Here is a 23794-nt window from a genome sequence, read left to right as displayed (position 1 = left end):
ACGGAAGGAGCACATGAGACATTACCCAGTATCACTCACTGCAGTTCTTTAAGGGCAGTGTTCACGCAGTGGGAGCCAGCTTTAGAAAGACTCAAAGGAGCATTTACTGTTTGCTTTTGGTATCAGCTGTAGTGCTTTTTCTTAGCACCTGGTTTATTTTTATGTTAAGGACACTGTGATTCATGGAATTGATCATGTTGCCCTATTTGTGTTGACAGCTAAAAGGTAGCTGAATTTGTGGCCTATATTTATAAGAATAAATCATATAAATTTATTTATGGCCATCATTATCCTGGTCCATTTGTTGTGTTTTTTGTTGTTGATATTTTGGGTCTCTCAGCCATTACTTTTCCATTAGTCCTAATGTTCCATATATTTAAAAAAATTTAGAGGTTGTATGCCACTTCAAGTCTTTCATAGGAATAAATATTTATAATTAGATTTTAAAAGTTAAATAAACTGAATTGTTAGAAAAGTAGAATCTTAAGTTTGTGAATTTGATAAGTTTGTTGTGATTTGTTTTTAAAAATTATGTGAATAAACATTTATTGTTAAAAGTCTATTTAAATGTATTCCTATGTCATGCATTGTTGCTACTTTTAAAACATTTAATATCTGTTGGCATCATGATAAAATATGATTTTGAAGGATAAAATAAACCTTGTAGATTCTTAAAATCTTTTCAGGAATGAGGTTGAATGTAGTCCAATTAATATTAGAATTAAATGTTTTTAGTTATTTCCATCTTACAGTGGTTATAATATAATAAAAAATAAATTCTATAAGTTATACAGGTTAGTGTTTTCCAGTACATAAAATTAAGTTATATGTAGAATTTTTTAAATATATATTTTTATTGATTTCAGAGAGAGAAAGAGAGAAAGAGAGAGATAGAGACATCAGTAATGAGAGAATCATTGATTGGCTGCCTCCTGCATGCCCCACACTGGGGATCGAGCCTCAACCTGGGCATATGCCCTGACCTGGAATTGAACCGATGACCTCTTGGTTCCTGGGTCAACGCTCAATCGCTGAGCCACACCCGGCTGAGCACGTGTAGAATATTTTAAAACTGAGTTCATAATTTCCCAAATAAGTTTCTGCTAAATTTATGCTATTACTTTCCAAACAACGGTGTTTTTAATCAAAGTAAGTTTATCATGCTGTGTGAGATGTAGTAAAAATTATTTGTTTAAAAATTACTTAAATGTGAAAGAAAAATTGAATTAATTTTGATTTATAATTTTAATTTAGCTATTTATATACTATGATCTCTGAATATAATTTTATTAGCAAATTTCAGAATATTATCTAATTAATATTGTAAATCTTACATTCCAAATAGATTTAAAAATGATTTAAACATTTTTAAGGACTTATAATTCGTTAATAAATCAGAGTTAGAACATGGAGAGTTTTAACAAAATATGAATTTCTCAGTTAAAGAAGTGAGTTGAGTATAAATGTCAGCTTTCTTGTGAAATTGTAAATTAACAGATAAATGGTATGGTCATTTTGGTTAGAAAAAAGGTCAGGCATTTCAAGCAATGCTGTAAGGTTGGTGTGAAATCTCTTTATAATAGAGTGAATATTATATGTAGACTATGTTGAGATACAGAACTGTGGTGAATACTTACCATCAGTATGGGAAGAATGCATATTTTTGGAAAACTATACTGTCAACCCTGTACTACTTTTTAATGCACACAATTTAGTCTTTTCTCAGTGGTTTGGGATTACTTAAAATTTAGTAGAGGTATTTTAGATAATAGTGACATTAAGGACCCCTACTATGGCCCTAGAACTTTCATGAATAATTTCCCAGTGTTCACTAAACTCACTTTTGTTTTGTTTTATTTTCTCAAAAGAATATTTATATTTGTTAATTATGCTTCTGGTACAGACCTGTTTTATGACTGAGTTGTCTTTACTTGTGATAATGCTTTAAGTTCAAATATAAATAACAATTTTTATATTTTCTATAGATGTTAACAATATTTGCTTGATTCATCACTAACCTTAGAATGGAAAAAAAGATATCTGTCTACACACACACACACACACACACACACACACTCACACTCCTTTTAATGTACCCTTATATACTTTCTGTGTTCAGTGAAACTTCTTTACCTTTTAACCTGTTCTTGCAGGATTCATGCTTGAACCAGATCCAGAGCGTAGACCTGATATATTTCAAGTGTCCTATTTTGCATTTAAACTTGCCAAAAAGGACTGCCCCATCTCCAATATCAATGTAAGTATTTTAAAATGGGATACGAATTTAAAATCCATTTTATTACGTGTGTGCGCTCGCGTTTGTGTATGTATTCACACATACACACTTTCAGAGTTATTTGTTTCGTGACAAGTAGTCGAATAGTGTTTGTGATCAGTATTTTGTTACAAAACCACAGTTGCCAAATTGGGTACTGAAGTGCTCTAGGAAGCTATAGTAGACTTGAAGGCACTGCATGATATTTTGCATTTTTGAGAGAAACAGTGACATCTGTCTGACACAGCACAAACAACAATTAAGCTGTTTTGGCCAAACTATTACAAAAACAGGACTGTTGGATTTTTTTTTGGTCGGGAGGGTGAATTAATGGTGTTATAAAAAATTATTGAGACCCTAAGCACTCTAGACACTGAGAAAGTTTGGTACAAAGAGGATAGACATTGTAAATGGAGAGACCTGTCTTTTTCAGTGACTGATTTTGTATAGTCATTCCTCAGTATCCACAGGGGATTGGTTCCAGGACTCCCCCAGGTACCAAAATCTGCAGTGCTCAAGTCCCTTATGTAAAACTAGAGGCTCGATGCACGAAATTTGTGCAAGAGTAGGCCTTCCTTTCCCTGGCTGCCAGCACCGGCTTCCCTCTGGCACCCAGGACCCAGGCTTCCCTCGCAGCCCCGGCTTCATCCAGAAGGTTGTCCAGAAGGATGTCCAGTCTAGTTAGCATATTACACTTTTATTATTATAGACTAGAGGCCCAATGCACAAAAATTCGTGCAAGAGTAGGCCTTCCTTCCCCCGGCTTCTGGCACCAGCTTCCCTTTGGCAACCAGGACCCGGGCTGCTTCCCTCCGGCCGCACACAGGCACCTGGGACCTGGGCTGGCTTCTCTCTGGCCACTCGCAGGCACCCAAGACCCGGGCTTCGCTCTGGCCCCGGCTTCATCCGGAAGGGCGTTTGGAATGATGCCCAGAAGGACGTCCAGTCTAATTAGCATATTACCCTTTTATTATTATAGATGGTGTAGTATTTGCATATATAACCTACTCCCGTGTATTTTAAATCATCTCTAGATTACCTAAGGTAAGCGGTATGTAAATAGTTATTATACTGTATTGTTTAGGGAATAATGACAAGAAAAAATGTCTGTACATTTTAGTAGAGATACAGCCATCATAGGCCTAACTATATATTACACGTCAGCAATGTAACATTTTTTTTCCTGAGTAGTGTTTTTGATCCAAAGTTTGTTGAATCTGCAGATGTGGGACCCCTGGATATGGAAGGCCAACTGTATTTTGGGAAGTTACTTAATGTTTTTTCCTTTTCTGTAAAACAGGGATAGTAATTATGAGGATTACAAATAATAAATGTAAACTTAGTGCCTAGTCCATGGAAGGTGCTGAGTTAGTAATAGCTAATATCATGGAAAGGCTTTGAATTATATCCTGTGTCTGCACACTGTACTAAACTATGTTAGATTAACTGTGTATGGCAGGTTTCTGATAATTTTGATAAAGGCCCAGAATCTTCTCTGATTTTAAGCCATTAACAGCTTTCTAACAATCATTTTGGCCTCATTTGTTCTTGTCAGTTTTCCTTTATGTATAATTTAATCTACTCCACTAAGGAAAAGAGGGAAGTTAGCTTTTCATTCAGTAACATTTGAGTACCTGCAATAAGCTAAACATATTTAGAACTTAAACAAATGCTCTTGTTTTTTTAGATTTTACATGCAGTGACATGAAAATTTTTCCTCTATGTAGAAACAACACTTTTCCCATATGCTTGGTGTTTTTTTCCCCAAAGTGTAAAATAGTTATTGATTTGCAAGTATAATGTAATCCTTTTTAGCCAAGACTTGCCCACTTATAAAGTGGATACAGTGATATTGTTCTATTTACTTTTGAAGGGTTTTTGTGGCACATGAACATGAAAATGACATTTGTGTAATGTGCTGATGTTTGCAGGTTAGATCTGGCAAATGTATGTGAACAATTTATAGGTAAGGTGAAAATAATAGTATCTCACAGACATTCCATTTAAAATTTAAGAATATATCCATAGCCTTTAAGTAAAGCTTTCTGCAATTAAAATGAAAACTAAAATGACAAGTTTTATGTTTCTTCTCAGAATTCTTCTATTCCTTCAGCTCTTCCTGAACCCATGACTGCTAGTGAAGCAGCTTCTAGGAAAAGCCAAATAAAAGCGAGGTAAGTGAAGTTGTGCTGACATTTGCAAAGGCTTTTTAAAAAGGGCACTATTTCTCGTTTTCAATCCTAGCAATTGTAATTAATTATATATCATCCATACATACTACATAAAAATGTTGTGTTACTTCCTTTTTTTTAAAAAAAAATATATTTTATTGATATTTTACAGAGAGGAAGGGAGAGGGATAGATAGCCAGAAACATCGATGAGAGAGAAACATCAATCAGCTGCCTCCTGCACACCCCCCACTGGGGATGTGCCCACAACCAAGGTACATGCCCCTGACCGGAATCGAACCCGGGACCCTTCAGTCCGCAGGCCGACGCTCTATCCACTGAGCCAAACCGGTTTCGGCTGTTGTGTTACTTCTTACATGTGGTATGGAGTTTAGATAATGTTACCTTTGAGCAGATTTCTTAGTCACAGCTTTTTAATGTTGTATTTTACTGATACAAAATATTTTATCTGACATAAAATATATTTGTCATGTACCTGTTATATGCAAGATGTAGATACTGGAAACACAAAGAAAAAGAAGCAGTGTTCATTTCCAAAGGGTTCACATTCTAATGAAGATAGACAACTGAACAATTCCATCCTGATAGTTTTCAGGCAACTCTGTGCGTGGAGGAAGGGAAAGACGGGGAGCAGAGAAAACGGGAGCACAGAAAGAACCCAGTCCTTTCCCTGGGGGTGGGGGTTGCTGAGCTGTTGCTCGAAGGATGAATAATATAGTCCATCACCTGATATGACAGGTACTTCAGGCAAGAAGAGTGGCCTTTGTGAGACTATAAGGCTGGTGCATAGGGGACACATATGGGTGGGGAGTGTATGTTGGAATATGGGGGATGTATATGGATGGGAAATGTATATTGGAGCATGGGGGATGTATATGGGTGGGAAGTGTATATTGGAGTATGGGGGATGGATACGGGAGTGGTGGGAATGAAGCTGAAGAGCTAGGTAAATGTCAGTCAGGAGCAACTTTATTTATATGTCATGCTGAGAAATTTGGCCTTTGGTGTTTAGGCCAGTGAATTTTAAACAATGCAGTCAGTTCTGTTTGGGACTTGGTTGTGAGATGTGTTCTAAATAATATATTATTTATAAATTGTTAAAGTGTCATTTGGGAATGACTTAGTTTTTAAAAAAATAAGGCATCACTCAGAAAATATGTTCATTTACTTGAATTTTAAAATACTCTTCAGGAAGAGATGAAGGAGTAAAATTACATCTAACCTGCAGGAATTCAGCATGACCAACAGTGTGTCCTGTCTATGACATAGCTGTAGTTAGCAACTCTGTTATAGTCAAGTGGGAATTATGAATTTTGTCCATTGAATTTTATTGTTACTAATGTTTTTTAAATTGTTATTTGGTTAATTATTAAATCTTTAAGGAAGTAGATATAGCTTTAAAAAGCATGAGTCAACTGAATAAGAATAATGCTTTGAATATCTTAAGTAGGACACAAGTTATAGCTATCCTATATAATAAAAGCCCAGCGACCAAACGGCAGAACGACCAGGATGACCGGTCCACCAATCGCTATGATGTGCACTGACCACCAGGGGGCAGACACTCAATGCAGGAGCTGCCCCCTGGTGGTCAGTGCACTCCCACAGTGGGAGCGCCGCTTGGCTGACCGGGATGAGTGGCTGCTCCCACAGCGGCCAATCCCCGCAGGCCATGCGCCTCACCAGTGCACGAATCCTGTGCACCGGGCCTCTAGTCCTATATAATAAAAGGCCAGCGACCATAACGACCAGAATGACTGCTCGACCAGTCGCCATGAGGTGCATTGACCACCTCTCGGTCCCTCCCCCTTGGCCCACAGGCTCTGATCGCAGCATGGCGAACGGAGAACCACGGGGAACTGGGTGGGTGGCGGCAGCACCCGGAGCGAAGCAGCCCGGGTCTCGGGTGCTCGAGGGAAGCCGGTGCCGGCAGCCAGGGGAAGGAAGGTTTACTACTCGTGCATGAATTTTCGTGCATCAGGCCTCTAGTACTATTATAAGCAAATGAAATAGTTAACAGCTAAATTCACAGTGCTATTCATAATATGTTAAAACTATACACTATGTATATTAAAAAAAGTTTATTTGTAAATTTACTTTATAGTGATAGTTTCAGAGCTTGAAAAAAAACTAAATGTATATAAAACTAGTAATAAAAAATAAGTTAGTCTTTCTCCATGTAAAAGGCATATTTATGGGGGTCAAGTGGGGTGGAGAAATCTTTAAACAGCTAGTATCACTAATTACATGTTTTAAAACTTTTATGAATATTATACATCTGCCCTGCTTCAATCACTGGCACTCTGCTTTACTCCTTGAAAGCCCCCTGCATCTCCTCTTGGAAACTTATGAGACACCTTAAAGATTAAGAGGCTGAGGATCTCTTATGCTAGCAAGAACACTGAAGGATTTTAAGAGGAGAGAGACCATGTTTTAGGAAGATTGCTCAGGTGACAGGAGGGAGGACAAGGAGAGCAGGGGGAACAGTTTTGTGTCTATTGCATTATGCAGATGAAGCGGTGCAGCAGCTTTGCTACCAGTAGTGACTCAGTCTTTCGCTTTAGGCAGGTGTGTGTGTGTCTTCACTTTGCCTGACTGTGCAGGTTTTTCTTCCCATTTCCTCACACACAATGCTTCGCTTCTTTTCACTGCCTAATAAAACCTTATTTATTTTTATCTCCATTTCCTACTTGAAGCCTTCTCAGGCCAATTTAGGTTAAAGGTAGAATTAATTACTCCTCCATGAAACTCTTGACAATATTAGTGTGGCAATGATGATGCTTACCGTTATATTTTAGTATATTTTCATGAACATGTGCTGTATCTCCCTAGGTATACTATGGATTCTTTGAAGTATGTCGTGTTTGCTGGATATCAGTAATTGTATATTAGATATTGGTACATTGGTAAAATAAATGAGGAAGCACTAAACAAAGTCTTCAGAACTTTAGAGAGAGTTTTAGAATAGGAACAAGGCAGGTGAGGTCTGTTAATAAAGAATGGATAAACAGAAAGAGTGTATATAATAGGTTCTCTAAATTACTTGATTGTAGGGAGTACAATATTGGTTTTAGTGCCACATCTATCATTTGAACTTAAATATTTGATTTATCATAAAAATAAAATCTAGTTGGTTATATGTATACATGACCTTTTATTTGCTTTTTAGTTCAGTTTTCATATGACTTAGACCATCCCCATCTCATCTAAAACATAAATATTATATTTAGGAAACAGCATACATATAATGTCTTTCTGCGATTTTCTAAAATACTTTAACTTCCTTCTTAGAAAGATAGCTGTGCCCATGGCTCCCTCTTGTGGCTCATATAGATGTAAGAGAGAACTGGATCTGTGCAGTCTGGCAGACAGGACTGGATCCTCGGCAGCAGATCTGCACTTAATAAATCATGTATATGCACAATGTTAAGTGATAAATCGTTTGAAAATATGCTCATGAAACTTGGTAAAGAGATTTTATTGCCGTCTTGTTGAAGAGTGAACTATTAAAAATTGAGTTTCTGTACTGAATTTATAGAAAGCAAAGTTAGTAGGTATGCAAGTTAAAGATTTTTCCTGGGGTTTTCCGAAAGAGAAGAGCAAATACCTGTGTTTTCTTAAATTATATTTATTGTCCTTTGCTTTTAAAATTATGATTGCTACTTGACTTCCCATGTCTGTGGTCCAAACTAAGTCCTAGTAGGAAAGTTTTATGTAATTTCCATTCAGTGTTTAAGAAAAGGAAAGTTTAAGATCCAAGAAGTTAAATGTGAGCTGGTAGCTCCATGTGCTAAAAGTTTTGGCTTCTTTTGTTACTATGTGTCCTAGGGTGCAGTCTCTTCTTTCTTAGGCCTAGAGTCCAAGCTAAGGAAGACTATTATTTGTTGTTTATTATTGGTATTTCCTGGTTGGTTCAGAGAGGAGGCTCTCATTTTGTCTAAAACCTTAGGACAAGATTTGTTTATTTCCTTTATTTCATCTCCTTAAGAGCAATTTTATATTCTTACCCTGCCAGCTTCAGAGGCAGACTGTGAATGGTTGCATACTGGTTTAAACGAAATGGTTAGGCTTATCTTACTTTCCTATCTTCAGTAAACATTTATTTATTTTTTTTACATATATTTTTACTGATTTCAGAAAGGAAGGGAGAAGGAATTTTTATTGATTTCAGAAAGGAAGGGAGAAATATCAATGATGAGGGAGAATCATCGATCGGCTGCCTCTTGCACATCCCCCTCTGGGTATCGAGCCCGCAACCTGGCCATACGCCCTTACCAGGACTTGAACTGTGACCTCCTGGTTCATAGGTCAATGCTCAACCACTGAGCCACGCCAGCCAGGCTCAGTAAACATTTAAAACTTGGGAGTGAGACTTAGGAAGTAGCCAAGAACTCTAACATGATTGTAATAATAATTAAAGTGCATCTGTTGAAATAGATGCTTTATAGAACAGAGAGTGAATTAGAAATAATCCCAATATTTGGAATGAAATGTATTCTTCTCTTGTAGAATAACAGATACCATTGGACCAACAGAAACCTCAATTGCACCAAGACAGAGACCAAAGGCCAACTCTACTACTGCTACCCCCAGTGTGCTGACCATTCAGAGTTCAGCTACCCCTGTTAAAGTCCCTGTGCTTGGGGAGTTCAGTAACCACAGATCAAAAGGTAATATAGCCCTGCCAAATTAGGAGTTAATTTATAGTTAATGTAAACACACCTTTGATTTCCTAGGAGTATAAATTACTTCAAACTTACTGTTGTGAAGCAGATAACATAATGCTTTAAGAAACTTTCTACTGATGTCTAAGAAACTCAACTACAGGAGGTCTTTGGGTTACGTCAGAGATCCGTTCCTAGGGCGTGACATAACGCGATTAAGTCGGAACCCACCTACATAAGCACCTACATCACTCACATGGAGCACATACCTAACAGTAATGAAGTGAAACAGTAAAAAAATTTTAGAAGAAAGATAACAATTCCTGACCTTTACTTATGGTAAATAAATAATAAAAAACATAAAGCACTTATGTACATACGTTGAAATGACGGAACTTTTTTTCTTTGTAAATAAATGGGAGATGGCAACTTAACCACAAAACGTCGTACATTGAGTCTGATGTAACCCGAGGACTACCTGTAACTATTTTCCTAAAGTTGTAGGACATACAAAAGTATGGTATACAAAGCCCACAATTTGTTTATCCCTAGTGTCATCAACTATAGTAGGGTTTGAGGTTGATGATAAAGTTTAAGAATATAGAAAATCCTGTATTGTATTGGAAAGGAGGAAGTTGAAACTTTAGCCTCACAAAGTTCTATGTCTTTGCACTGATCTAGAGTCTTGGTCACGGAGTCTGTCTTGGACTATGTGGACAGTACAGTATAGAAATTTGTCTTGTCATCTGATTTTAAGAAAAATTGTTTTTCTAATATAAAATATCCTCTAAGCATTATGAATCAGTACATGATTTAAAAAAATTTATCTCCCCCCCACCCCCAAGGAAATAACCCTAATATTAGAGAGTAAACTTGTTCTGTCAAAGGTTTGGGGATATAACTTGAAGGCCCATCTCAAGGAAACCCTCTCTGGCACTTTATTTCATGATTTATGTTTTTTTTTAAACGTTCAGGCTACTCTAATGGTTAAGATCCCATATTTTAAGGCTCATGAACCTGGATCTGAGTCCCTCCCCCCCCCCCCAATTTTTTAGTAATATATGTTAGTAAAATGCTAATATTTCTAATAGGATTGTTGTGAGGATTAAATGACTGCTTAATATAATGCCTGTCACATAATATGTCCTTAATAAATGCTAACTATTAACTACTGTTATTACTATGAAGTAAAATATATGCTTAGGGAAGGTAATGTTTATGTTATCTGACGTATTGCTGCATATCTCTGTGGTGATCAGGTATACCAGATAGAGTATTTTATGGAAGAGGGGAGGTGAAAATAGAGGAATTTGAAATCCTTTGTGTCCAATTCTCATTTTACCATTTCTTAACCGCACTGTTCTCTTTTATAAAATGGGAATAACAACTTTTCCTGTCATAAGGAGTAAATAACAAAGGTGTATGTTATCTAGAAAAATTATGTTTCATAGTAAACATTCAGTGTGTTAAATTTCTCTTTTCTACTTTTTTGGTTTGGAGATCCTATTAGTCAATTATGTATTAATGCCCTTCAGACAAAGACTACCAGCATCACACTTGTAGTTGGACAAATGGGTTTATTACTCACATGCCATGGGGATCTGTGGGAGTGTCTCAGTAAAATGGTATTTGAAAAGCCTTATTAAGAGATTTGGGCTTGTGTTAGGTAGTTTTGGGGAGGCTATAAGGAAGTGGGGCTTTGCTCTGAATGGAAGGAATTAGGAAGGGGGTGTGTGATATCATTAGGTGCCTTCATAAATAGAAGGAGGGAAGCCAAAGCCTCAGCTGGTGAAGAAGCAGCCCTCATTCATGTGAGGCAGGACAGGGAGGGTTCGGTCACTCCTGTGGTTTGGGCAGAGTTCCTGATTTTGTCAGTGCCGAGACATGGTCACGGAGTGGTCTTGTTGTCCTGATCCATCATGGTCACAGGAGGGCTTTGTCTAGTGTTGGTGTTGAGTGAAATTGCATATGTTCATCTGGGAAACAAGACCTCGCTGTGAGTGCCAGGCCTGCTGCCTTCCATGTCAGGGGCAGTATTTATCCTTTGTGCTTCTAGCCCAAGCTGGAAAAACAATACTGTTTTCCCCATGTATACAAAAAGTAACAGACGAATCTATTCTTTTAAAATATTGAGACAATATAGCAATAATCAGAGGAAAATGTAAAAGTCTCCCTTCTTTTTCTTCTCGGAATAAACTTGCAGCAGTTCAGTGTGTAGCCCGTATTTGCTCTTATTAATAGTATTGGGATGAACATTCTTATAGTAGACTTTTGATGTACATGTCAGAACACTTTTCTAAGGAAGATGTTAAAAAATATTCTTAATCAAAATTTGTTAGATAATGCCAAGTTGCTATCCTAAAAGTCTTAAAAAATTTACACTATCATCAACAGTGAGTGTCCTCTCATTCCTATTCTTGTCAACAGTTGGTAGAATCGGATTTTAAAGATGTTTCCCTACGGAGAGGTGAAACTTTTTTTTTTGGTTATATTTAAATATTCCTGACTAATAGTACTCTTTCATGTGTTTACTGGCCATTTGTTTTCTTCTTCTGTGAATTATTTTTGCAATTTTTAAATAAGATTGTCTTTATTTTTGCTCTGAATATTTTATTTTTATGTATTTTGAATATTAGCTCTTTGTCAAAGGTATTATAAATATTTTCTTCTGATTTATCATTTGTCTTTAATTTCATTTGTTAATTCACTTAATTTCTTTGAGCCGTAGTTTCATCATTTGCAAGATGGGGAAAATATGGCAGGAGCATTTAATGATGTACCTGAAAGCATTGTTTTCTTGTGGGCTTGTTGCGATGTTGTTTGGGAGTTCTCTGGTGCTCCTTGCCCTTGTCTTGAGAACCAAGGAGCTCTATTTAGCTTGATGACACTAAATAAAAGTCACAGTTTGTGAGATAGGAGGTGAAGCTTATGAATTATTGCATGATGATCATTGGTTTGTGATTGGGTTTTACCAAATCCAGCTACGACTATTCTTCCTCTAGACATCAGGGTGCTAAAAGAAGAATGTATTAGCTGAGGAGCTTAACTTTTTAATACTCTTCCAACTAGAAACAAATATATTTAAAGGCTAATAATGGTGGTTATGTCTGTGGTGCAATTATGGTTTTAATTTTCTTCCTTATATTTTATAAATATTTTCAGGAGTAATTAAAATGAACAAGCAGTTTTTTATAATTGGAAGAATTAGAAAAAGCTGTAAAGCTATTGTCACAGAGCTGTCATACTTCAGGCCTAGAGAGGTTTGAAGATATTAATGTTGATGGAAAAGGACCCTTCTCCTCCCTCCTTTAACTGTTTCTCCTTTTTCTCCTTAGGATTAAAGAGTTGCATTTGAATTTATGGTAACTCATTGGCAGAGAATATAGAAATTACAGTGTATTTCTTTTTTTTTTTTCCTGGTGTTTTGTGTATCTTTTTCATTAATTTCTAAAGTTTATTCATAGGATATTCCTAGAGTAAAATTTATGAAGCTTATAAATAAATATCCATTTAGGAGACAGTGTTAACACATTCATTACAGTAGCATTTATTGATCTATTGTGTAAAAGGTTCTTTGGGGTGCTAAGAGATAAATAAGTCATCACCTCATCCCTCTGCAGCCCTAGTTAGGAAATAGCCATTAAACAGTTAATATGTGCAAGGTATGAAACGTTATAAACTGAGTAAAGTGTTAGATGAAGGAACAAGGAAGAGAGATTTGAGTTAAGCTTTAATTTGAGTTAAGCTAAAAATTGCTGTAGGTGGAAAGTGACATTCTAGCTGGAGAGAATCATTTTGGCAAAGACACAGGCTCTTATCAGTGCATGACAGAGTTGAGAAATGCAGAAGAAACTGACAGGCTGCTTTGTTCACGGAGAGATGAAATGTGAAAGATGAAGTGCTTCTAAGATGTTGACTTGTTCAGAGTTGCAGCTGACAAAATTAACTTTCATGGGTACTTAGATTTAGAGTAAATAATCCCTTGAGTCTGTGCTTATGAAAGTTTCTATATTATAAAATAAGGCTATAAATGTCTTGGTTAAAGGATTATTGAACTAGTGTTTTGAAATACACCCATTGTTTTTGAAATCCATGAGTATGTTTATGTAAGTTTTTGGAAACTCCTTTTAGGAGCACTGAGACCTGGAGTCAGCCCTGAGATTTTACTGGGTCAGGGGCCCCCTCAACAGCCTCCGCAGCAAAACAGAGTACTTCAGCAACTACAGCAGGGAGATTGGAGATTGCAGCAACTTCATTTACAGCCTCGCCATCCTCAACAGCAGCAGCAGGATGCTTATATGCAGCAGGTAGTTCTTTTGTTACTTTAGACGTGAAAGCCGTGTTGGAAAATGCATGCAGCTTTGAATATCAGTGAATTCCTTTTCTTACCTTGGGCACCTTGAACTCTAGATCCGAGTAAACATTTTATTTAATTTTCTGACTAAGGAATATGTATTTTATTTGCATTATTTGAACTACTTAAGAATACTCTATTGAAATAGTTGCATCATGGCTTTATAAGGCAAAGAATATTCATCTAGTCATTTGGCATCATGAATAAACACTGCAGTTTATGATAAATATTTTTTTTAGTTATATTTTGAGTTCAGATACATAAGTTATAATTATTTTATTGTTGGAAAGGTGATATTAAGCTTAGAGAAGTAACATTGTCATGAGGTTTTGTTTTTGTATTTTTGCTTGGTGTGTTTATGGATGGTGGAAGGAGGCATTTAGAGTTGCAAGGGATATAGAAAAAAAAAAATGAACTTAAGTTCTGTTCCGTGCTTTGCCTCATCAGAACCAGCAAATTTCTAGCTTCACTAAATTATTTTAAATTTAATGACTGTCACCATTATTTTTTCATCATTTCTTGAAATATTTTTGAGCCAATTATATGAATGGCACTTCTCAGGAGTGCCTCCCTTCTCTGGTCTTGACTGATAGACCCAGAGTGGAGGATAGTTAAGTAGGTGATGGCTAGAAGATATAATTGAAGGGGAGATAAAAGGAGCTTGGGAATCCTATATAATAAAGAGTAATATGCAAATTGACCATCACTCCAACACACAAGATGGCCGCCCCCATGTGGACACAAGATGGCCTCCACAAGATGGCCAGCAGGGGAGGGCAGTTGGGGGCGATCAGGCCAACAGGGGAGGGCAATTGGGAGGGACCAGGCCTGCAAGGGAGGGCAGTTGGGGGCGATCAGGCCTACAGGGGAGGGCAGTTAGGGGTGATGGGGCCAGCAGAGGAGGGCAGTTGGGGCGACCAGGCCAGCAGGGGAGGACAGTTAGGGGCAACCAGGCTGGCAGGGGAGGGCAGTTAGGGGTGACTAGGCTGGCAGGGGAGGGCAGTTAGGGGCAATTGGGCTGGCAGGGGAGGGCAGTTAGGGGTGACCAGGCCAGTAGGGGAGGGCAGTTAGGGGCAATCGGGCTGGCAGGGGTACAGTTAGGTGTCGATTAGGCTGGCAGGGGAGTGGTTAGGGGGTGATCAGGCTGGCAGACAGAAGTGGTTAGGAGCAATCAGGTAGGCAGGCAGGTGAGCGGTTGGGAGCCAGCAGTCCTGGATTGTGAGAGGGATGTCTGACTGCCCTTGAGGGAGAGAGTGCAGGCTGGGCTGAGGGACACCCCACCCCCCCACCACCCAGTGCACGAGGTCTCCAGTTGAATATAATGAGTTCTGGACACAAGTAACTTCAGAGTCTTCATCAACTGGTAAATATGTTTAGGTTTCTTCTCAAAATCCTTAAAGTGCTGGAAATGGTTTTGGTTGAATCCATTATGTTTCATTGATAATTATGAAGCCATTTCCAATAAACATATATAAGTTGTAGTTACTGACTATAGCTATTTTACATTGGTGTTTGGACTCCTGAGTACCCAAGTCATTGTTATGGTACAATCAGCATGTAAAAAGAAAGACTATGGCACAAAAAAGGCATGAGTAATATTGGTGAACTTGTTTACTTTTCTCATTGTAGTATCAACATGCAATGCAGCAACAACAGATACTGCAGCAACAGTTTTTAATGCACTCAGTATATCAGCCACAGCCTTCTGTACCACAGTATCCTGCAATGGTAAGTGTTACATAATTTCTAGAGATTTCTCTCTGAATATGCTGTTGGAATTCACAGTGTGAGTGGCATTATTCAGAATTTAATTATTTCAAAATCAATTCAAGTTAGTTAATTGTACATCCTATATAATAAAAGCCTAATATGCTAAGTGTCTGGTTGACCGGTTGGCCGTTCAACCAATTAAAGCGTAATATGCTAATGATATGCTAAGGCTGCTCAACCGTTCGCTATGATGTGCACTGACCACCAGGGGGCAGACACTCCGACCGGTAGGTTAGCTTGTTGTTGGGGTCTGGTTGATCGGGACTGAGTGAGATGGGCTGAACATGTCCTGGAGCCCTCCCGCAGTCCCTCCCTGGCTGGCCACCTTCCCACGGGCCTCCCCGGCCCCAATTGTGCACCGGTGGGGTCCCTCGGCCTGGCTTGCGCGCTCTCGCAATCTGGGACCTCGTAGGGGATATCAGAGAACCGGTTTCGGCCTGATCCCGCAGGCCAGGCCGAGGGACCCCACTGGTGCACGAATTCGTGCACTGGGCTGCTAGTACTTGTATATATCTCTATGTACATCTATATAAAATTGATTTTTAGAGAGAGAGGAAAAAGGAAATAGAGAGATAGAAACATTGATGAGAGAGAAGCATAATTGATTGGCTGCCTCCTACACACACCCCAGAATCCGGGCATGTGACCTGACTGGGAATCAGACCATGACCTCTTGGTTCCTGTGTCGGCACTCAACCATTGAGCACACCAGCTGGGCTAATTACACATAATTTTACCAAAGAAGTAATACATTCTTTTTTTTTTTTTTTAAAGCAGGACAACTGTGATAGCTTTTGTTTTTTATTGTGATAAAATATACACTGAGTGGCCAGATTATTATGATCTCTGAACGCATAATAATCTGGCCACTCAGTGTATATCCTATATAATAAAAGGCTAATATGCAAATTGCCCCCTCGACCAGGAGTTCGACCAGCAGGCAGGCCGGCTAACAGCCCATGTCCCCTCCCCCTGGCCAGACTGGCCGGACCCCACCCATGCACGAATTCATGCACCGGGCCTCTAATACACACACACACACACACACACACACACACACACACACACACACACTGAGTGGCCAGATTATTATGCATTCAGAGATCATAATAATCTGATAATCTGGGCACTCAGTGTATATAACATCACATTTACCATTTTATCCCCTTTTGAGTATACAATTCAATGGCATTTAAATACATTCACATTATTGTGCTCTCCATCTCAGGAACTTTCCTGTCATCCCAAATTGAAACTCTGTATCCATTAAACAGAAGCTGCTCTTTCTCCCCTCCCCTCAGCTCCTGGTAATAGCTATTCTACTTTTTTGTTGTTATTGTTGACTCTTTTAGGGATGTTACCCATTTCCCTGCCCACCCCCAACCTTTGCCTCCCTCCACCCTATTCCTGTTCCTCTCCTCCTCGCAGGCCTTCACCACATTATTGTCTGTGTCCATGGGCTATGTATATATGTATATATATTCTTTGGTTGATCTCTTCCCATCCTCCCCTGTCTTCCTCCCTTCTGAGATATGTCAGTTTGTTCCATTTACTCATGCCTCTGGTCCTGTTTTATTTTATTTAGTTTAGTTTATCATCCGTTTATTTTATTCTTTAGATACCACATATAAGTGAGATCATGTGATTCTTGTCTTTCTCTGACTCAAAGCCAGTCATGTATTCTAAAGCAGCTTTAAAGTGGGCTGAACTATAGCACCTGAATTTGGCACTTTGTAACTAACTGATAGTATTTTTTGTTTATCTCATAGTATAAGGAAAATGGGTCTGTTACCCATGATCTTTTTGTCCTATGTCGCTTTCATTTGGCAAATATCACTTGAAGAAAATTATGTTTGTTTCAGAGGATAGTTTGATCTTTTTTACAGCAACCACCATATCATAAGGACTAACCTACTCTATTATCTTAAAACTAGAGGCCCGGTGTACGAAATTCATGCACAGGGAGGGGGTGTCCCTCAGCCCGGCTTGCACCCTCTCCAATCTTGGACCCCTCGGGGGATAACTTGCAGTCAGACATCCCTCTCACAATCTGGGACTGCTGGCTCCTAACCGCTCGCCTGCCTGCCTGCCTGATTGCCCCTAACCGCTTCTGCCTCCCAGCCTGATCGCCCCCTAACCACTCCCCTGCCGGCCTGATCACCCCCAACTGCCCTCCCTTGTTGGCCTGATCGCCCCCAACTGCCCTCCCCTGCCAGCCCAATTGCTCCTAACTGCCCTCCCCTGCCGCGATCTGCCTCCTTTACCGGGACCCGCCTCCTCTGCGTGAGATGGCAGAGACGCTGGGACTGGCGTCCTCTGTGTGGCGCAGAGCCGTCGGATCCCAAAGCCTCACCACACGAAGCGGCCGCTGGGCCCTGCCTTCACTGTGCGTGCTGCCATCTTGTGGCGATGTCGTGCGTGAGGACCGCCTAGGCTTTTATTACTATAGATATTTAAAGGATAATTTTTGAATCCTTCCAATTAGCCTACCTTTATAATTTCTTAACTAGATTTATTTCATTGTGCTGTATTTTTCTAGTAGCAAATTGCTCCTTCAGATATAAATTCTTTTTAATTTTTTGATTTTGTTGCCAATGTGAAAAGAAGGAACATAGTAAACAGGTGTGGGGCTGACAGTGTATTAGTGAACTCGAGCATTGTTTTGTATAATTGCATTTCTTGTTTCAGGTGCAGCGGTATCAGCAGGCTTTCTTGCAGCAGCAAATGCTAGCTCAACATCAGCAGTCTCAACAACAGGCGTCATCTGAGTATCTTACCTCCCCTCAAGAGTTCTCACCGGCCTTAGTTTCCTATACTCCATCTCTTCCAGCTCAGGTTGGAACCATAATGGACTCCTCTTATAGTGCCAATAGGCAAGTATTTTTCCAGTGAATGCTAAGGAAATTCTTGTGGAAGTAGGTGTAATTGTGGATTGGAGTCCTTAAGTGGCTCCTGAATTAGTTTAGAGCCCATCTTTCTGTAGCATCCCCCTACTCCCCCCTCCCCCCCCTTTAAAATCAATGAACATATCCTTGGGTGAGGGTCCTATCTAATAAGAGAGTAATATGCAAATTAACCATCACTCTGCTACACCCACAAGCCTCGCCCACCAGCCATTCAGGAGCGAGTATGCAAATTAACCCAACCAAGATGGCTGCAGCCACGGAACAAGCAGGAGGCTTGGGTTTCCCGGGCAATGGAGGAAGCTAAGCTTTCCGCACACCTTGGCAGGCCCAGGCCTCCACTCAAGGCTACAAAGTTTCAATTATAGAAGATAAATAAATCCCAACAAAAATGGCAGCAGCCACGGAGCTGGAGAGCAGGAGGCTTGGGTTGGCCCTGGTGATGGAGGAAGCCAAGTTCCCGCACCCCTGGTCTGCTTTGGCCTCTGCTACAAAGTTTCAATTATAGAAGATAAATAAATCCCAACAAAAATGGCTGTGGCCACAGAGTAAGCAGAAGGCTTGGCTCCGCTCCAGGCTACAAAGTTTCAATTATAGAAGATAAATAAATCCCAGATACCAGGGCCTCCACTTGGGTCGCCAAGGGGCGTGGCCGGGCTGCAAACCACCACAGGCCCCTCGCCCAGGCCGCCCCACACCCCAAGGGAACCCCCACCCTGATTGGGGACACCCTTCAGGGCAAACCAGTTGGCCCCCACCGTGCACCAGGCCTCTATCCTATCTAATAAAAGAATACTATGCAAATTGACCATCACTCCAACACACAAGATGGATGCCCCCATGTGGACACAAGATGACCACCACAAGATGGCCAGCAGAGGAGGGCAGTTGGGAGGGACCAGGCCTGCAAGGGAGGGCAGTTGTGGGCAATCAGGCCAGCAGGGGAGGGCAGTTTGGAGGGACTAGGCCTGCAAGGAAGGGCAGTTGGGGGGCAATCAAGCCTGCAGGGGAGGGCAGTTAGGGGTGACCAGGCGGGCAGAGGAGGGAAGTTGGGGGCGACCAGGCCTGCAGGAAGGGCAGTTTGGGGGGGACCCAGGCCTGCAGGGAGAGCAGTTGTGGGGGACCAGGCCTGCAGGGGAGGGCAGTTAGGGATGACCAGGCCTGCAGGGGAGCAGTTAGGCATCAATCAGGCTGGGAGGGGAGTGGTTAGGGGGTGACAGGCTGGCAGGCAGAAGCGGTTAGGGGCAATCAGGAAGGCAGGCAGTCGAGCAGTTGGGAGCCAGCAGTCCTGGATTGTGAGAGGGATGTCCAACTGCCCGTTTAGGCCCGATCTGGTAGGATCGGGCCTAAACGGGCAGTTGGACATCCCTCGAGGGGTCCCAGATTGGAGAGGGTGCAGGCTGGGCCGAGGGACACACCTCCCGTGCACGAATTTCGTGCACCGGGCCTCTAGTTAAAAATAAAAAGAAGCACATAGAGATTGTTCCTCCATTACCAATGTTAGAACATCTGAATCTGAATTAGGAATGAACTTGACAAACTTTTTTATGTTGCCTCATTCCTATGTTGTATTCGCAGGCTGGATTGAAGGGAGGTGCCCGGGAATATTCTTAGGTTAAGAAGTCTTGAGACTCTCATCTTCTCTTAAAAGCCAAGAGGCATATTTGGTAACTTTCATAGAACCATTGGTCCCAGACTCCAGACTATGGATACTTTAACATCATGAAAGATTTATTATATAGGAAATAACCCTTACCTAGTTTTAGCTAATTTATAAAGCAATTTTAGCAGTTAATAATTTGTTGGTAGCTACTTAGAAAATGCCTCTGTTAAGAGGAAAGTTATTGTGACTTCTCACAGTAAGGCCATAAAATCACCTTAATAGTGATTTTAGAATGATGAGTTTGATATGGCTACTGATTTTCATTTTAAGGCTTATTTACTATGACAATAATAGTTAATATTTATTGAATGCTTAATATTATTTTTTTACCAAACACTGTTCTCTTTATGTATATTAAATCATTTAATCTTCTCAGTATTCTTATGAGGTATATGCTGTTACTCCTGTTTTATAGATAAGGACTATTTTATAGATAAGGATGCTGAGACATAGAGAGGTTAAGGTACCTACCCAAGGGTACACAGCTAGTGACCTTAAAGCGCCTGTTAAAATCCCAGTTGGTCTTTTTCTCAATCGATGCCCTTATCTGTCATCTCCATAACAATACAGCCATCTGCTTTCGTAAGCATGTATAAAGTAGGGCATTTAAAAAATTCAATTTTAATGTTTTTTCTTCTCTTAATTATTACTCTAGGTCAGTTGTTGAAAAAGAGGCAGTTGCAAATATTACAAATCAGAAGAACTTCAGTAACCCACCTGATATGTCAGGGTGGAATCCTTTCGGAGAGGATAATTTCTCCAAATTAACAGAAGAAGAACTGTTGGACAGAGAATTTGACCTTCTAAGATCAAGTAAGGGACACTTGAAGGCTTATTTTGCTTCAGAGTAAAGTAACAGCTCTATAATTATTCAGCAAGGCCAAAGACTGCTTTAAGGGGGTAAATAGAAAATTCTTTTTGTGCATTTGAGGGCAAAAATCAGGCCATCTTCTCTTAACATACAGAACTATCAAACTATGTTGCGTGCATTAGAACTCAGTTGCTTGATAGTAGCTATTAAACACAAGATTACTGATAACACACTGATTATAACGCTTAAAATATATTGCGTATATTGAATGTTAAGTTCAGAGTATCTCCAAAACATGGAAAATTAATGTTCAAATAAAAAGGGAGACATTAGTATCTTGCTTTACTAGTAATCATTTTGAAGCTTTGTGTTTTTTGCATATTCAAAAGAAGATATTGTGGGTCTGAGATGCCCTTTGAAAGTGCCTGAAAGAAAACATGGGCTACTACATTATGTTAATGTTTTGTAATGCCCTTTTAATGAGTGATAACATGAAAGGGCTGCTTTGTTGTCCTGATGTGGCAAAAGTTAAATAAATTCTTTTTCATTTTAAATCAGATATCTCAATGTTTTTACTTGGAATCATTGCCTTTTCTTTTTGCCTTTTCTTAAACTACCTAATACAAATATGTCAAGCCTCGCCATACATATTTTAGAAGAGTTCCTTTTTTGGAAAAGGGAACTGTGGAGTGTTTTGAGGAGGTTGCCAAATTGGAGCAAAACACTTAATTCTGGTGCATGTAATTTTCAGGTTTCTCAGGCGTGTGTGTGTGTGTGTGTGTGTGTGTGTGTGTGTGTGTGTGTGTGTGTACACGTGCATTTAAGTGTGTTTACCCATTTTTGCATGTGAAAAGAAGATCTTACTGGTCCCTTGTTAGAGTTTCTAGTTTCTAATTTATTTTGGGTAACTGGCCTCATGAGAACATTTACTAGATGAAATGCTTTGTTCCACATTGGTATACTATATTTTATGTAAAATTTTAAATGCCCTGAGTTAATGTAAGAATAGTTGTTTCAGATTTGAATTTGTATTTTACATATTGGTCATATGATTATCAAAAATTAAATTGATGATTAAATGCAGATATAAAATGAGTTCTGAGCCTTTAATAAAAGTTTGTTAACTTTGGAAAAACCAATCTTACATCTTTTTATTAAAAATTGTTTTTTAACCACAACTTTTTTGTTTGACATTTCCCCTACAATTTATGTTGAGTGACCCCAAAGCAAGGTTTTTAAAAAAGGAAACAGCCCTAACCGGTTTGGCTCAGTGGATAGAGCGTCGGCCTGTGGACTGAAAGGTCCCAGGTTCGATTCCGGTCAGGAGCATGTACCTTGGTTGCGGGTACATCCCCAGTAGGAGGTGTGCAAGAGGCAGCTGATTGATGTTTCTAACTCTATCCCTCTCCCTTCCTCTCTGTAAAAAATCAATAAAATATATTAAAAAAAAAAAAAAAAAGGAAACAAAGTATTTTTTTTGAGGGGGGGTTGGCAGGGAGGCACAGGGATAACCAGATCTTTATAATTTACAGGATTACTTTTAAAGCAATAGGAACAATTAAAATACTTATTTTAATGTGTTCTTACTGTGAGAGTAACCAAGGGTTTGTTAAGTCAGTATTTTTTTACTCCTTTGGCAAAAACTCTTTTAAAAAATTAATTTATGGAATGGGTAAACTGTTCACATAATTTTGACCTTGTAAAAATTTGTAATGACATCCAAGTTTTATTTACTTCATATAGGCAAGAATGGAATATAAATATTCATGTGTACAGAATTTCATAAAAATTGGTGTAGCATGTAAAATTCTTAAAAAAGAAATTTTTTTTTATTGATTTCAGAGGGGAAGGAAGAGGGGGTGGGGGAGAGAGAATCATTGATCGGCTGCCTCCTGCATGCCCCACACTGGGGGCATATGCCCCGACCGGGAATCGAATCTCGACCTCCTGGTTCATAGGTTGACAATGCTCAACCACTGACCTACGCCACCTGGGCAATTAGCATGTAAAACTCTTAACCAGCTAGCTATTTGCTTTCAAACTTCAAGGTCAGATAATGTGTGTACTTTGTATATGTAGTTGTGCACACGTACATATGCCAAAGAGAGTTTAGACTTCATTGCAGTGTTAATTATGGAAAGGTGTTAAGTTCCAACTAAAAGTATAGGAAGAAATTTATGTGAAGGTTGTACTTGGAGTAACTCATCCATTTGGCAAATTGCCTGGTTAGTCCCTGAGTTATGGAAATCCTTGTCAGAGGCTGATGCACTTAAGTTGGCATATAACACCAGAAAATAGGAACTCTGAGCCCTGACAGTGACGTTTAACTAGGTTGTAATCTCAATGAAGTCAACTTAACTGCTGTCTCACTTCCTCATTTAAAAGCTGAATATAATGATGCTTTAACTCAGAGTGTTCTCAAGAAAATTATGTGAAATGTCTTTAAAGAATCTGGGCACTCGATAAAATGCCACTTTTCCTTTTCTCACTTTCTGTGTAAGTCTTTAGGCTCCAACTTAATGAGGTTATTGCCTTTTAACCAGAATTTGAAAATTATATTTAAATTATCAGGTTTCTCAGCTGGCAATCAAAAAACCAAATTAGAAGGGACTTTGTGAGCAAACACAACAGCAAGAGTGACAGGTAACAGCAAGGAACGAGATACAGAAACATGTCTTTTTTTCTCTTAGTAATTGATAGTCATAATAATGGGGTTCAAGAAAGGTGAAATGTTTTAATAAAGTTTACAAAGAAATCAAGAATATATAGAATGTAATTTAGAAAGTCTTCTTCCTGAAGTTTTACTTAGCTGTACTATTCAGTCATCTCTAGCACCTTTCACTCACAAGCAGAAATGTATCTAATATTTGATCTAGTTCAGTGGTTGGCAAACTGCGGCTCGCGAGCTACATGCGACTCTTTGGCCCCTTGAGTGTGGCTCTTCCACAAAATACCACGTGTGGGCGCGCACCTACAGTGCGATTGAAACTTCGTGGCCCATGCGCAGAAGTCGGTTTTCGGCTCTCAAAAGAAATTTCAATCGTTGTACTGTTGATATTTGGCTCTCTTGACTAATGAGTTTGCCGACCACTGATGTAGTTGATAGATCAGGTTTAAATTACACTGATGGGCAAAAGACCTCTTCCAGAAACTTAAAAGAGTT

General features: G+C 39.4%; 1 protein-coding gene across 2 annotated transcripts in view; it reads left to right on the top strand.

Annotated features, from left to right (window-relative positions):
• Nucleotides 1-23794, top strand: part of BMP2K (BMP2 inducible kinase) — a 144550-nt gene that overhangs the window by 94120 nt on the left and 26636 nt on the right. For both annotated transcript variants that reach the window (XM_080676115.1, XM_080676116.1), the window contains exons 8-14: nucleotides 2154-2257; nucleotides 4370-4449; nucleotides 8976-9136; nucleotides 13262-13437; nucleotides 15114-15212; nucleotides 17943-18127; nucleotides 20476-20633. In XM_080676115.1, the coding sequence (XP_080532241.1) occupies nucleotides 2154-2257; nucleotides 4370-4449; nucleotides 8976-9136; nucleotides 13262-13437; nucleotides 15114-15212; nucleotides 17943-18127; nucleotides 20476-20633 (963 nt within the window). The remainder of the gene's footprint in view (nucleotides 1-2153; nucleotides 2258-4369; nucleotides 4450-8975; nucleotides 9137-13261; nucleotides 13438-15113; nucleotides 15213-17942; nucleotides 18128-20475; nucleotides 20634-23794) is intronic.

Source organism: Plecotus auritus (assembly GCF_963455305.1).
Source record: "Plecotus auritus genome assembly, chromosome: 1".
Taxonomy (NCBI): Eukaryota; Metazoa; Chordata; class Mammalia; order Chiroptera; family Vespertilionidae; genus Plecotus; species Plecotus auritus.
This window is presented reverse-complemented; position numbering and strand designations above follow the sequence as displayed.